The 15,052-nt window shown below is 39.3% G+C and overlaps 2 protein-coding genes across 2 annotated transcripts in view; one reads left to right on the forward strand and one right to left on the reverse strand.

Annotated features, from left to right (window-relative positions):
- The window catches only part of astn2 (astrotactin 2), a 360,332-nt gene that overhangs the window by 340,862 nt on the left and 4,418 nt on the right, over nucleotides 1–15,052 (forward strand). Inside the window, exons 21-22 of the mRNA XM_083531246.1 lie at nucleotides 10,650–10,750; nucleotides 11,759–11,942. Of these exons, the coding sequence (XP_083387372.1) occupies nucleotides 10,650–10,750; nucleotides 11,759–11,942 (285 nt within the window). The remainder of the gene's footprint in view (nucleotides 1–10,649; nucleotides 10,751–11,758; nucleotides 11,943–15,052) is intronic.
- trim32 (tripartite motif containing 32) overlaps nucleotides 1–15,052 on the reverse strand; it is a 161,377-nt gene that overhangs the window by 48,794 nt on the left and 97,531 nt on the right. The gene's annotated exons all lie outside the window — the stretch shown is intronic.

The raw sequence follows: 15,052 nt of genomic DNA on the forward strand, positions 1-15,052 counted from the left end.
CAAGTAATAAATGCTATGCTAGTATTCTGGTGGTTTGTAGCCAACACTAGGTATAGGTGGGTGTTTTTTTAACAGCACAATTTTTTTTTCCTGAATTTCTCTCCCAAATGCTCTATTTTAAAGGAAAGAACTGATTACTACAAGATTAGTTAGCAAACAGCTTGTTAGCAAAGAGATAGATTGCTAATAAACATGACAAAATAACTCAATGTAGATATAAGATCATATCAGGATTGTTATATTACAAAGCAACCTAATATAGCTACATGAAAATAGCGGGACAACTGTCTAGCAAACATGCAGCTTAATATTGATTGTTTATAAAAACTTCAAGGAATTAAACACAGCTACAAGGCTAGTTCTTACTAGCTAGCATCAGCCTGCTAGTTCTAAAAGAACTTGATATAACTACATAAGACCACAGCATGTTTTTTTTCCATGCTAGTTAGCATCTGGCTGGTCAGCTAGTATCCAGATTTGAGAAGATTATGTGAAATGGTATGTGTAAACGTCTAGTTAGCTTGTTTTAGCATTAGAAACTGTAAAGCACTGTATTGCACTCAGTGCTATAATATGACTTGTATACAATTTTCCTTTCTACAGCCAACTTGTCGGAATTTTCTGGCAAAGCTCAGGACTCTGCTGAGAAGCCAGTGAGTGGGTTGTGTTGATTTATTTTGCATCATTCTTTTTCTCCCCATCGATTATCATAGGTCGTTCGCTCTGGTCCACTCTTTTATGTGAGAAACTAGACAGCTCATAATTTAGCCTTTGTAAGCTATAAAAGCAACCTCTAGATTGCAGGATGTACTATTCAATGGTTTGACCCTGTAGCATGTCACTTTCAGATGTCCAGTTAACCCCCCCCAACACACACCCCCACCTCTTCCACTGGTTCTTTTATTTTTTTCAGAAAACTAAATTTTAGTCATATACAGAGAAAGAATAGAAAAACAAATGAACAGTCGAGAACAAACTGTACTCATTTCCCCAGCATTTTCATCTACTGTGCGGTTTTTTGTTTTATTTCCACCCCAGTGCTCTTCAGGGCCTTTAAAAAATTTTATCACCTTTGCTTTTCTTTAGTACCAGTGTCTCACTGCTGGACATGTTGTTCTTAGAGCGTAACTGGTGAAAGAAAGACCATGAACCATGTGTAGAACCAATCTCGGGAAAATTGAGACTTTTTGGTTGTTTTGATGATTACCCACAGAGGTCCTACTTCATTTTAATGTTATTTTTAAGTGCGATTCAGGCGAATATCCACCACGTCTCAGTTGCATTCAACTCTGCAGCACCATACATTTTATTAACTTGTATTTTTTATTAATATTTGAATTGTACATACAGTAATACCTCTGTACATGTTGTTTATTCGTTTCGAAACTCCTGACAAGTGCTAAAAACTTTCGAGTACCGAACAAGAAGGTGTTAGCATTTTTACCATTTTAGGGCCCATGATTTAGGCTTAAAATACGCAGAATGGACAAAAGATTACGCTATACACTACAACGATCATCAACATTCAGGACAAAATGTTCACTTACCTGACAAAAAAATCCATTACGTTATACCTGATCGGTGAATATGCCACAGAATGGCACGGTTTGCGAGCTAACACGAGGAGGCATCTGTTTTACCGCGAGACTCACGAGTTTCGTCGCGAGAGCCAGTTTTCGAGTTTCCCGAGCTTGCGATGAGGACCAAAACATTTGTCAGCTGTCAGAACTTGACAAATACTGAATTTGGAGAGTTTCGAGCGCTAGTGAAAATAGATAGAAAGGGAAGATTTCATCAAATTGGAATCAATTTTTAACATGCGACATAAAAATATCATCAATTTCCTCAGCATTTTATAGAATTGAACAATATCAAATAGAGGAAATACGAAGGGTTTTCATATCAAGTGACAAATGCTACGCAAGTGTTCTGGCGGTTTATCACATCGGATAGGAGACAGTTCGGTTATGTACCAGAGGATATATCAGTAGAAGAAAGTGGCAGATGTAGAGGACAGAGTGGTATGGAGACAGATGATCCGCAGTGGCGACCCCTAATGGGAGCAAGGAGAAGAAAGAAGATTATGTTTGGTGTTGTTTGAAGCTGTTTTTAAAGTTTGTCCTGATTTCCAATTACTAGCCAAAAGCAGAAGAAGACTAAGGCTAGGTGTTCACATACCTTATCAATCTCCTGCTGGATTTTTCTCTCAAGTGTTTAGTCTAAACAAAGAAACAAGGCCTACAAGATCAGCTTGCTAGCTACAAGACAGATGTAGGATCCTGGATTTTGAAAATTTCTTTTTCCCTGTATAACAATTCTTGATATTCTGTTTTATATACAAAAGTATTGGAACACCTGACTTTTCCAGCCATATGTGCTTCTTCGCTAAACTGTTCGAAGCACACAATTCCACACCATGTCTTTGGATATGGAGCATAACATTTTCCCTTTACTTGAAGTAGGAGCCCCAAAACCTCTTCCAGATTGTGCACAGGTGCATCGCCAGCTCAATGAAGATATGCTTTACATAGTTTGGAGTGGACGTTCTCCTGATATAGAGCTCCAATCTTCAGTAGCCACCTCACCTACATCAGTACCTGACTTTACTTAACACCCTTGTGGTTGAATGAATGAGCAAAAATCTTCACAAAATCAAGTGGAACATCTTCCCAGAAGAGTGGAGGTTATTATAAGAGAAAATTGGGATTAAATGTGGAATTGGGTTTCCAAAAGAAGCTGTCCAAGAAGATTTTAGTGTATATTTAGTGTTTTTAAATAAAAAATGTTGTTTTCAAATCCAGGGCGAAAATCCAGTCCTTAAAATGGCTTTTATGTACATTTTTCTTTATGCAACACCTCATAACTCACGGGCCACGGCACGGGTCATGCACGGTTTATCTTGTTTTGCAACTCCAGGAGATTTGATTTATCTCATCTCTTCGTGGAAGATCTATTTATGGCTGCTAAGCTGTATCAAAAGTTCACCGCTGAACACGAGGCAGCATTCGCTCCTCTGGGAACAGACGAATCATCATTTTAACTGGCATACTTTCGGTTTTTTGGACGATAACGTGGCAGATTTTCTGCTCTCGATTTCACAAGATTTTCATTTAAAAAAAAAAGTGCTGGGGTTTTTTTTTTTTTTTTTTTGGTTTGTTTTTTTCTTGAGCAAGGACAGAAAATGTATCTGTTGGAATGAGAGACCCGTAGCAAAGCTATCTCACCCTGATTAAAAAACGCGGCACAGCGCGGGCTATGAGTATTCAACGACGTAACGCTTTACGCAAATGGAGATCTTATCGAAGGACAGTTTGAGGAGGTTGGGGGAACCGGCTTGTCACCGATAGCACTGCTACAGACTGGTACTGTGCATCCTTGCATATCTCTGGGCATTTCGCGTCAGGGAGCGTTCCAAGTTTCGCTACTACGTTCTTGGCCATTTGGAGTTGTGCAATTGCAGAAATCTAAAAAAAGAAATGAAAAAGAAAAAACAAAAACAAGCCGTAGGAACACATGCAGTTTATTATGTGGTACTATGATATTTATTGGGGGTAATCGCAATGATTCTTATTTCTTTATTGGTTTTCCAGTAATGCTTGAAGCTACATTATATGGAAAAAGTTTGTGGACACTTAACCATGTGTTTTTTTGAACATCTCATTCCGTAGTCAGTCTACATTTGCTCTAATAATAGCTTCTACTCTTCTGGAAAGATGTTCCACTAGGTTTTCTTGGAGATTTGGTGCTCATTCAGGCATGTATGATGTGTGATCCAACACATCAATTAATCCTATCATATGCAATCTTGCTACTCAAAAAACAGACCATCACACCATCTAAATAAAGCTTGTACGAGTTGAAATTACAACATGTATCCTACTCCTGGAAAGTTCCCTGCTGTTCAGAATCAATTTACACACAAGATTCGGTGGATTCCCTCAACCCTTTATTCAGATTATTGACAGATTATCTCCTAGAGATCCACAGGCTGAGCCGTCATGCACACCTCCCGCAGATGAGCACTGCATGGCTCAAAAGTTTGTGGACACCTTAACATCTCATTCCATATTTAGTCTGAATCAGAATTTTCACATTAAATCTTCTCCACTAGAATTTGGAGAGTGTTTTTGAAGATTCGTGGAGATTCATTGAGCCACAAGGGTGTTAGTAATGTCAGGTACTGATGTAGGTGAGAAGGTAAGGAGGTCTGGGGTGTAGTCAGCGTTCACATTCATAACAAAGGTGTTCAAAAGGGTTGGATTTATTTAGAAGGAGATCTTCCACTCCATCCCATGTTAAGCAGATCTTCATGGATCTGGCTTTGGGCACGCGGGCATTGTCATGCTGGAACAGGTCTCCAAGTTTAAGGGAAGAAACATTTTTATGCTACTGCATCCTGAGACGTTCTATTCGTATATTATCAGGACGTCAGCCGGTTCCCATCATCCATCACATGATCTCTGCTCCTGAATCACGCTGTCTGTAAATTACATTTACAGCATTCGTCTGACGCTCTTATCCAGAGCACAAAGCCATCTCCATGAAAATATGCTTTCCATGAGTTGGAGTGGAAAATCTCCCCTCAGCTACATCAGTACTTGACTTCACTAACACACATGTTTGGGGCTGAATGATCACAAATCTCCACAAAATGTAGTGGAACATCTTCCCAGAAGAGTGGAGGGAATTATAATAGAAATGGGGACTCAATGTGTAATTCACTTAAAGTTCATGCTCAGGCATCCATAAACTTTACTCCATATAGTTTATATGTTGTTAAAATGAGGTCAAATTTCCATTTGATGATCCCCTTGTGTGACTTTGGCTTTCTGATATAATTGTATGAGTATGAAAGTAAAAAAAAAACGTAGTGTAAAAAATGCTGTTGCTCTGATGTTTACAACATGTTCAGATACATGTTCAGATACATGATACAACATGTTGTTGTTACTTTGTACATATTCCATTAACAGATCCGAATATTATCACTGAAAAGATCCTAAATGGTGAAGAACTGTGCTTTGCTCAGATGTGGAAACAATTGAAAGGAAAAAAAAAAAAAAGCAGGGAAAGTCATTTGGACTCGAGTGTAATATCTAATGCCCCTTTAGAACATACTGGACCCGTTCAATTCCAGTTGCTATTATTGACAACATCTTAGTGGAATTCTTCCTGACTCCATAAAACTTGATTCGAGACTTATTAACATACCAGTGAGGTACATGGTGTGCTTTCTGGCCTTTAGAAGTGTTCCTGCACAGTTCCTCCACCACCATCCATACTGTAAAGTCCTTTATTCACTATCCATCTGGGAAAATAAACGTTTTATTAGATTGGGGTCAAGTGATGGAGCAGCTTATAAAGGTCTTGATCGAATGTTATGAAGAGGAATTCCAGGGAAGTCGAGCTCCTTGTTTACATTTCCAACACCGCGATGTCTTCGGACGCTAATGCAGCTGCAAGGTGCGGGTTCATGTGAATGCGCTTGGTCTAAAAGGTTAATGTTTCCATAGTAACAGCTTACATTGGGCACGGGTACTTGTATTCTGTATGGGCAAAAGTATGACATTTCCAGACATACGTGGTTTTTCCTCAATCTGGGGGAGGCACAAACAATGTTTCTGTAGCAAATTAATAAACAAAATGTGATAGATAGATAGATAGATAGATAGATAGATAGATAGATAGATAGACAGACAGACAGACAGACAGACAGACAGACAGACAGACAGACAGACAGACAGACAGACAGACAGACAGACAGGAGCAGGACCATGTTTCCCCCTGTGTAGCATCATGTCTTGAGTCCATATACAGTACATCTTGGAACTGATGGGACCAGTTGCTGATGTTTTGGGAGAGAAATATTGTCTTATATACGTTACAAGATTCTAGATTCCCCTTTGAGTCTGGTTCCTCTCAAGGTTTCTTCCTCATATTATCTAAGGGAGTTTTTCCTTGCCACTGTCGCCACGGCTTGCTCATCAGGGACAAACGCACACCATTCACCTTCACTGTTGTTTTCTGTAAAGCTGCTTTGAGACAATGTCTGTTGTGAAAAGCGCTATACAAATAAACTTGACTTGACTTGACTTGACTTGACTAGATGCTCAACCTTTCTGGGTGTCCTTTGTTGCGTTTTTTGTTTCATTTTTTGAGATGTGATCAAATTTAAAATTACCTTATTTTTTGCTTAAAATTGTACATTTTCTCAGTTTAAACATTCAATATTTTTTTTATCTTCTATTGTGAATAAAATGTGGGTTTATGAGATTTGCAAATCATTGCATTTTGTTTACACAATGTCCCAACTTTCTTGGATTTGGGCTTCTAGTTTGTCTGCGATCTCTGAATATGTGTGCATTATATTATTTACTCTTCTTCAGAAAAGCCGTCCAAGGAAATTTCCGTTTTACTCACAGGTCAAGCTTGGATGTAGACCAGAAATATTGTGCAATTTTTTTTTTTTTTAATAATTAATCACATTTGGTTTTATGAGATTTTGATGGCTTCATATTGTGATTAAACAAACATAGAAAATGAAAAACAAGAAGTGATTTTCTGTTATTGTTTGTTCAGAAACAATTCAAAAGCCAATTTCTTCCCTTTTTCTGTATCGAATCATAAATGGAGTGGTGTTGTCATTCACTCGATTTTCACTTGCGAAAAAAAAATAATAAATGCAATGTACACAAATCGCTACAAAATCCAGTTTAAAAAATGTAGGCGATTTTAATTCGGAAGACGACACGTCCAGGACTGCGGTTCCATTTGGAAACTACATTGCTGATCTTTACACGCCAAAGCGGGAAGTTAGAAATAAAAAGAAATCGGTCTGAACTTGATTTTAGGCATCCAGTCTTAATTAACAGTGAAATCACATTTCGATGGTCAGCACAAGAAATAGCTGTCAAAAGTTGTTTATTTTTTATAACAATACGGTTACGCTACACAATTAGTTGTTTGCAGTGCATTCAGTTCTTAACCTGTCTGTGTGTAAAAAGCATTTGGCTGGTTGATAAGAAGGAATCTGATGCCTCAAAAGCCATAAACCATTTCATCCGTGCCAACTAGATACTTTTACGCAGTCAGAGCGTCTCCACGGAACATCCTCCATACTAAATCAAACACAAACACGCACAGAAAAACACACTTTTCCCACATTGGGCTGGTCAGGGGAAATGTGGGGTTTAGGCAAGATGAATGGAGGACTGTGCTAAAGAAGTGTGTGAATGTCTGGAAGAAGACGAGTGTGTTTCGCCAGCGTACTCCCTTGTGCTTTGACATTCTCGGCGGTGAGGCGCATGCGGAGCAGGCTTTGTTCTCCGAGGTGATCGCTATCACTGGCAATTGTTTGCAGGGTAGCACCATTTCAGAGTCGATCTTTACCACACACAGAGTCTCACAGCTCACAGTAAAATGGAAGATAGACAGACAGACGGAGAGAGATATAGACACTGAATAAAATATCAGACGTTCTTCAGAAAAAGCCAGAATTTGATGGTGATAAAACCAACACAATAGGAACCAAAAGGAATGAAGTGGAAGATCACGCTCAGAAACCAAAAGGAATCTTTTTGAAACGCCGACCAGTACAGTACAGAAGATTGTGCAAATATAAATATCAAAAATAAATACTGCACATGTAAACATTTGGTTGGATGTAAACATTTGGTTTAACAGAAGTGTTCAAACAACAGCGGTTGTTTAAGAGGTTTATGCTTGTCTTCAAGAAACTAGTCCAACCTGCCAGAAGAAATTTGTTCCTTTTTTTTTCTCTCAAACTGATGGTGCTCCATTCCTATACTCCAGAATGAAGTTCTAATCCTGTGCTGAAATATGAATCCAGTAATCCAGTATCTTCTTTAGTTACATTTCTAGTTGGGACAAAGTACAAAAATTCTCACTTCAGGACCTAAGTGACTCTTTTAATCATATGTTATTCTCCTGTTGGGGCAATTTTATAGGATGTGTTTAAAAATGTTAACATCAAATTTTAATTTTAATCCATTTTTATTTGTGTAGCACTTTTGGCCATGGACATTGTCTCGAAGCAGCTTCACACAGATAATGCAGTAATGAAGAATGAATACGTTTGTTCCTAATGAGCGAGTCAGTGGAGACTGTGGCAAGGAGAATCTCCCTGAGACGGCAAGAAACCTTAAGAGGAACCAGACTCAAGAGGGAACCTTATCCTTATCTGGGTTCATTAATTTTTCCCTTCACCTAAACTAGTAGACCCCAAACCTGTTCCAATGCCCCTGTGCACAAACTCAGCTCCATGAAGAAATGCTTTTCATTGGTTGGAGTGGAAGATCTTTTGCTCTAGCGCTCCAACCCTGTTAAACATGAATGTGAACACTGACTACACCCCCAGGCTTCCTCACCCTCACCTACATCAGTACCTGAGGAGCACAAACGTTCACAAGAACACTTCAAAATTTAGTAGAACATCTTCCCCGAAGCGTGGAGGTTGTAATAACAGGAAATGAGGAATACATGTGAAGTAGATGTTTTAAAAGCACATTCCAATCTGGTTATCTGATACAGAAGCCATTCTGATTCATGATTTGAAAATGAAAGCAGACATTTTTGTGTTTTAGATAGTATTTATTGGCTCTGCAACAGTATATCTTTTGAGTGAATGGTGGAATTCTTCACGAGTCAACGTTATTCAGGCATCCTGGCGAAATTCTCAAAAACTCTAAAAACCTAAACATTTCGAAAATATGTTAAAGCTTCCACAAGCCCTTTTTATAGCTATTGAAACAAATCCCATCTTTGCCAACACCTCAGACAACTGAAAACAGTGTGGAGCAAACTCCCCCTTTCCCTTCTCAAACCGTAAACTAAACTTTACAAATTGTCTGACAGAAGGAAAAACACACACAAGCCACTCTCTGTCTTCACTGGGTGACTCAAAAACCACGTAATTCAAACAAAGTGCTCGTTGTGACGGCCGCATTGTTATGATGGGCAGAATCCGAGGAGATGGCTTTTTGGTGAGGTTTGGGAGAAGAATGCCACACGTCTCCGTCGATGAATAGCGAGATCAGGCAAACTATGCAAGCCATGCAAAAGTAGGCCGCGTTACAAACAAAACACTCAGTTGGTGGTACTGGAAGATAGTTCCTCCAGACAAAGGACAAAAGCCGAAGCCTGGCATGTTAAGAAATATCTCATGGCGATGGAGGAACCGGTCCATGCAATGCAATAACTCATCAGGATAGAGAAATGTCATTCTGGTGGCGAGTGAGTGCGGTTTGTCAAATCGTTTCAATGATAAATATTTTTCAGCTTTTACCCCCCAAAAAATCTAGAAGCCACTGTTTTGTAAGAGCAAAGATGAGAAAAACAAAAAAAAGGAAGCTTGTGCATCTTTATTAAAGTAAAGTAAAAATATTAAAGTAAAAATCAAATAGAAATACTTCAGTAGTGTACAAATATGTAAAAAAAAAAAAAAGCTACTTAAGTACAGTAACAAATGGCATTTACTTTGTTACTGTCCACCGCTGCAACATGCACACACATATTTGTACACTCGACAGACAATTTTGCATGGACGTGTTTTGGGGACATGGCAGGAACCTGGAGAAAGAACCGAAAGAAAACCTGCACAGACCCAAGCCCAAGCTCAGGATCCAACAATGGAGCTCAAACACATGTCAGTGTGGCACTAAAACAGCAGTTATCGCTGAGGTTATTGTACAGTAAATAGCCCTTTACCTGGGCTTCAAATATCTTTACTTTACATCCAGGTTTGTCAACTGACTATTGGTGAAACAAAAAAATGGCACTCCGATTGTAGAATCCCTCGTTAATTCCTTCGTTTTTTGCTTGCATGTGCAATTATAACTGCTGACGATGCAAAAATCGAGACATAGACATGGGCAGAAGTTAAACCCAACCTTCATTACGGCGCAGAATTTCCCCATTCAACACTCTTTTTCCCGTTAACCTTTTCCATAGAGGCATGTGAAGCTTTTGATATCTCGTACCGGCATAAACCCGCCTCAGCAGATTTGCTGTTAAGATTCGTCCACCCTGCCAGCCTCGGCAGCTCGGAGTTGTCCACGTCCAGCAGCTGAGCATCATTTCTCTGCACTGGGTGGTCCGAGAACACGCAGGCCTTGAGCTTTAATGTGTTTTGTATTTGCTGAACGGAACTCTGTCATTAGAGGAAGTGGGAGTCCCATTTAAGCAGCTATTAGCCATAATGGCTGGCCTTTCTTTTTTTTTTTTTTTTTTTTTTCATTCAAGCTCCCTTTGCCAGGACAATTTCCAAATGTAACAGAATCCTCTGGAATTCTGCAGGCCCCACACACGCCTGTTGTCAGTTATGGCTGTTTTTTCAAACACGAGTTCCTAGTTTGTTCGACCTAAGAAGGTCAGTGACGTGTTTTTTCACCTCGTAGCGCAGGACAGAAGGCCAGACAGGTTGCTGTAAGAACCGCATGCTTTCATGCCATAAAGATTAAATGTCCTTGGGTTCAGAGGTGAGCAGGTTCCAGGTCGAAATGGCCATGTTTGTTTTTATGTACAATAGTCTAATGGGTTTCTAATGACTTCTTTGAAAGCGGTAATTCTATTACATTCTGCATTGTTACTTCTCCAATCATCACATTTCCTCTTTCTCTTGTTCGTCTCAGGTTCACTCTGTATGCCTTGGACAGTCGAGGCAGCCGGTCTGAGGCGAGCTACGTGACAGTGCGCACTTCCTGTCCGATCGTGGATGACAGCAGAGCAGAAGGTACGCCTCCACTTTTTCTTTCCAGCCCCCCTCCCCCCCTCCCCTCACCCCGCTCCATTTCAATCCATCTGAGGAGATTGTATCTTCACACCTGTTACTGGCATGAATGAACTACATCGCTGACCAGATGGTGAGATGGCAGGTCAAGGTGCCAAGGTGTGAGAGCTTCATTTCCTTTAGGATGACATCATCAGTGGTCAAACTCACAAAAGTCGAAATAAAACCCCAGAACTGCTGCACACTCAGGAAAAAAAGGAAAGAAAAGATTAGTCTGATTTTTTTTTTTCTTTCTCTAACAAGTTTTAGGGTCTAAACTTTATTTAAAGATTTTCCTAATGGACAAAACTAAGGATCCATTTGGGCTTCTTTCTTACAAACTTCCTTTTGGGATTCTTTTTACTGCAGACCTCTTTAGGATTCTTTAGATCAACGTTTTTTACCAAAGATTCTTCCAAAGATTTGAATAAAGATCCTAAAGCATAAGGGGGGCCTAAGAATTCTCTATTTTAGGATTCTTTCTAGCAAAGATCTCACATCCTACCCCATGTTCGAATGACCTTCATACTTAAGAATTCTTCATGATTCTTCATACTTATTAAAATTCATTTCTTTGTGACCTGAAATCCCAGTAAAGCTTCATTTAGGATCTTTGTAAGATTTTTTCTACCAAAGATCTGTTTAGTATTATTTTCCATGAAGATCCTTTTATAATTCTTTTTGGATTCCTGCTTTTGACGTTACATTTGTGATAAGATCCTTTTGGGAGCGACCCTTTTTTAATATTAGAGTAGATTGATAAAGCAAGTACCTTCTCAAACAAATCAATACAACCATCAATACTAGCATCAGTGTCACTGTCTGGACCCTCCCATTTCATGTTTTCTGATTAATTAAAATAATTGATTCTTTTTCTGTCAATACTACTTAAAACAATCATCCATTTTGCTAACTCGATTCCAAATCAACGCCCGAGAAATTTTCCAATCTGCTTTTTTCCCCGTCTTGCAGAGATTGCAGACCGGGTTTACAATCTGTACAATGGCTACACGAGTGGCAAAGAACAGCAGACAGCCTACAACACGCTGATGGAGATTCCTCCACCCACACTGTACCGTGTACAACACCATTACAACTCGCACTACGAGAAGTTCGGGGACTTTGTGTGGCGGAGCGAGGACGAGCTAGGACCCAGGTGAGAGTCTCTCTATTAAGTAAAGATACTGTAACTCTCAAAAGCTCTTCTCCATCTCTCTCTCTCTCTCTTCCTCTAAACTCTCTCCAGTTCGTCACACACATACAGTACGTACACATAAACACTGTGGTCAGCAGTAATTTTGGCGTACTAAATGTTGGTTTAGGCTTCCAGTGCAAATCCAGGCCTATAAAAGCGATTACGAGCAGGCTTGTTCCACTGAAGTGCCATCTCATAAGAACATAAATCTCATAAAAGAATCCATCTCCATGCTGCAGCAAATTTTCATATTCGTTTATTCAAGTCTGTCCGATGTTTTTGTTTCCTTTTGATTTCCTTTTATTATTAATATATTTGTTTTTTTTCTACGTCAAAAGCGGTGACTGGACACCGAAGCAAAGTCGACAAATTACAGTTATTATTTCAGCCTCTCAGTGAGGGGGCGCCAAATGTTTTGGGGTCTAATGAATGTGAGTAAAAAAGTGGCTTTTGTTAAACAGTTAGTGGTGCTGAGGCCTGTGGCCATGTTCCTGTACACATGTGGAAATGTTGCTCTTAAAAACGGGCCTCTTCACTTCCCTGTCAGGGTCTCCGGCACCTAGTAAATCCAGGTGTGTGTGTGTGTGTGGGGGGGGGGGGGGGGGGTTAAATTGTAAATAAAAACAGAATGCAATGACTTGCAAATCTTATAAATCCATATTTTATTTACAATTAAACAAAAAAAAAACCATATGATGAAATGTTTAACCGGAGAGTATGTACCATTTTAAGGGAAAAAAAATAGGGTCATTTTGAATTCTGCAACACGTCTCAAAATGTTGCAACAGGGCCATGTTAAAGACTGTGTAGCATCACGTCTTCTGTCCGCATACATCCTGGAACTGAGGAGACCAGTTGCTGAAGTTTTTGGAGTGGAATATTATCCCATATGTGTCTGATACAGGATTGTAGCTGCTCAACAGTTCTGGGTGTCCTTTGTTTCATGATGCACCAAATGTTTTCAAATGGTGAAAGGTCTAGACTGCAGGCAGGCCAATTCAGCACCCGGACTTTTCTACTATAAAGCCATTCTAATTTAATAGATGCAGTATGCAGTTAGCATTGTCTAAGATGTTTTCTGGAAAGAAGCATTTGTCGCTCAAAAACCTGTAGATACCATTCAGATGGAGGCTTTCCAAATGTGCAAACTGGCAATTCCACAGGCACTAATGCAGTCCTATACCGTTAGAGAGGCGACATTTCGAACTGATCACTGATAACAAGCCAGATGGTCCCTCTCCTCTTTAGTCCGGAGGACATGGTGTCTATTGTTTCCAAAAAGAAAATACATTTTCATTTGTCTGACCACAAAACACGCCCATCTTTACCTCTATGAGACTCTGCTTCTCTAGGATACACTGTTTATACCCAGTCATCTTACTGTCCTGTTGTCAGTCGACTTCATTAGTTACAAAATGTTTAATTTCAATAACATTTACTTAATACATTTTTTGAGACGTGTTTCAGTAATCAAACCTTACTTTTTCCTTAAAATTTACATATCCTCAATTTAAACATTTGATTTATGAGATATGCGAAATATTGCATTTTATTTTTATTTACATTTTACAGTGTCCCAATTCTACTCTCTCAGAACAAAGGGTTAAACCTTCTTGTTCTCGCTTCCTTGAAAGTTTTTTGTAGTCTCATAATTGAGACTCAGAGGTTAATCTTAATTGTAAGAACTTAGTGTTCTTTGGTTTACTGCTTTGAAAACACCTGAAAATCTTATTGTGGAATTTTAAAAAGGTATAGTGATATTAACTTCTAAAAATCTTCTTTAACTTTGACAATGTACCCCATTTGACTGTAAATAGATGCCTGATACAACCCTGATAGTTAGAACTAAATATTTAATTTTCTGTCATTTGTCCTGCACCCCTATCCAGAGCAACTTACAACTATCTCATTTGAGGGTTACAGGCCTTGCTCAAGGCCCCAACAGTGGCAGCTTGGTGGTGCTGCAAACTCACAACCTTCCAAGCTGAAGTCCAATGCTTTGAACTACCACGTTTCTTTTAAAGAGGTTCCCAAGGACCTGAAGAATTTGATCCCAGAAATGCTTGAATAATAATTTTTCTTTCACCTTAAAGTGTGTACAGATGGGCTGATTGTTAGCTGTTTGTTAGTGGGTGAATGATGGCAAAAGGAAAGAAACAAAAGGACAATTCAAGGCCTGAAACTCGGACGTCACTTTTTAGCTTGTGTCCAACCCACTGCCTGGAATTTGGGATCCATAATTCATGCCATGCAGAAAATTGATATAATGAAGGATTTGGTAAACATTTTTGTGTGTATTTGTGTGTGTGTGTGTGTGTGTGTGTGTGTGTGTGTGTGTGTGTGTGTGTGTGTGTGTGTGGCAGAAGCCCTACAGCGGGCATTAGACTGAGAGGAGAGACTTGGGATCATTTATGGCTCTGTATTGGCAGTCATTTTTGGGAGTGTTGAAATTCATGGTGCCTTTTAACATGGTGAACAATGTTGCCAAGTAAAATGTGATCACTCAGACATTTGTTTTTAAAAAGATGAGTTGGATATACTTCCATTTGGATGTTCTGGTTCTTCTTCAGAGATAAGTGCAGGATCAGGGTTAAGTTTGAATATCCGATGAGAGCTCGACATCAAAACATTATTGTTAAGCAATGCATTAAATCACAAGTTCTCTCACACCTGTCACCAGTCTCACAGCTCCTGATGTACACAGAATGAAGTCTTTTGGCATACTGAATTATAAAGGTCGGTGCTCCCTGTGACTGTGCGTGCAGCCTTGTGCTGCCATCTGTTGGCGTGTTACAAAATTAGTCTTGACCCTTTTTGATACCACCTTGTAATTTTGTCAGTTGTTCTTTAATGTCATTTGTACCTAAATTGGGCAGTGTGATTTTCACCAAATTGTTGTTATATGTTAAGGAGGCTTATATAAATTTAGGCCAAAACGAATTTCTTTTTGTGCTGGCGTAATCCAGAGCGGAGATCTGAGCACTGCAGTGTAGCAGTGAAAAGAATGAGACAGAACGTAAGTTACAGCAGTTACAGCAAAACTAAGTTCACCCCATGTTAGTTTTGGCTCC

Source organism: Silurus aristotelis (genome assembly GCF_946808225.1).
Source record: "Silurus aristotelis genome assembly, chromosome: 26".
Classification (NCBI taxonomy): domain Eukaryota; kingdom Metazoa; phylum Chordata; class Actinopteri; order Siluriformes; family Siluridae; genus Silurus; species Silurus aristotelis.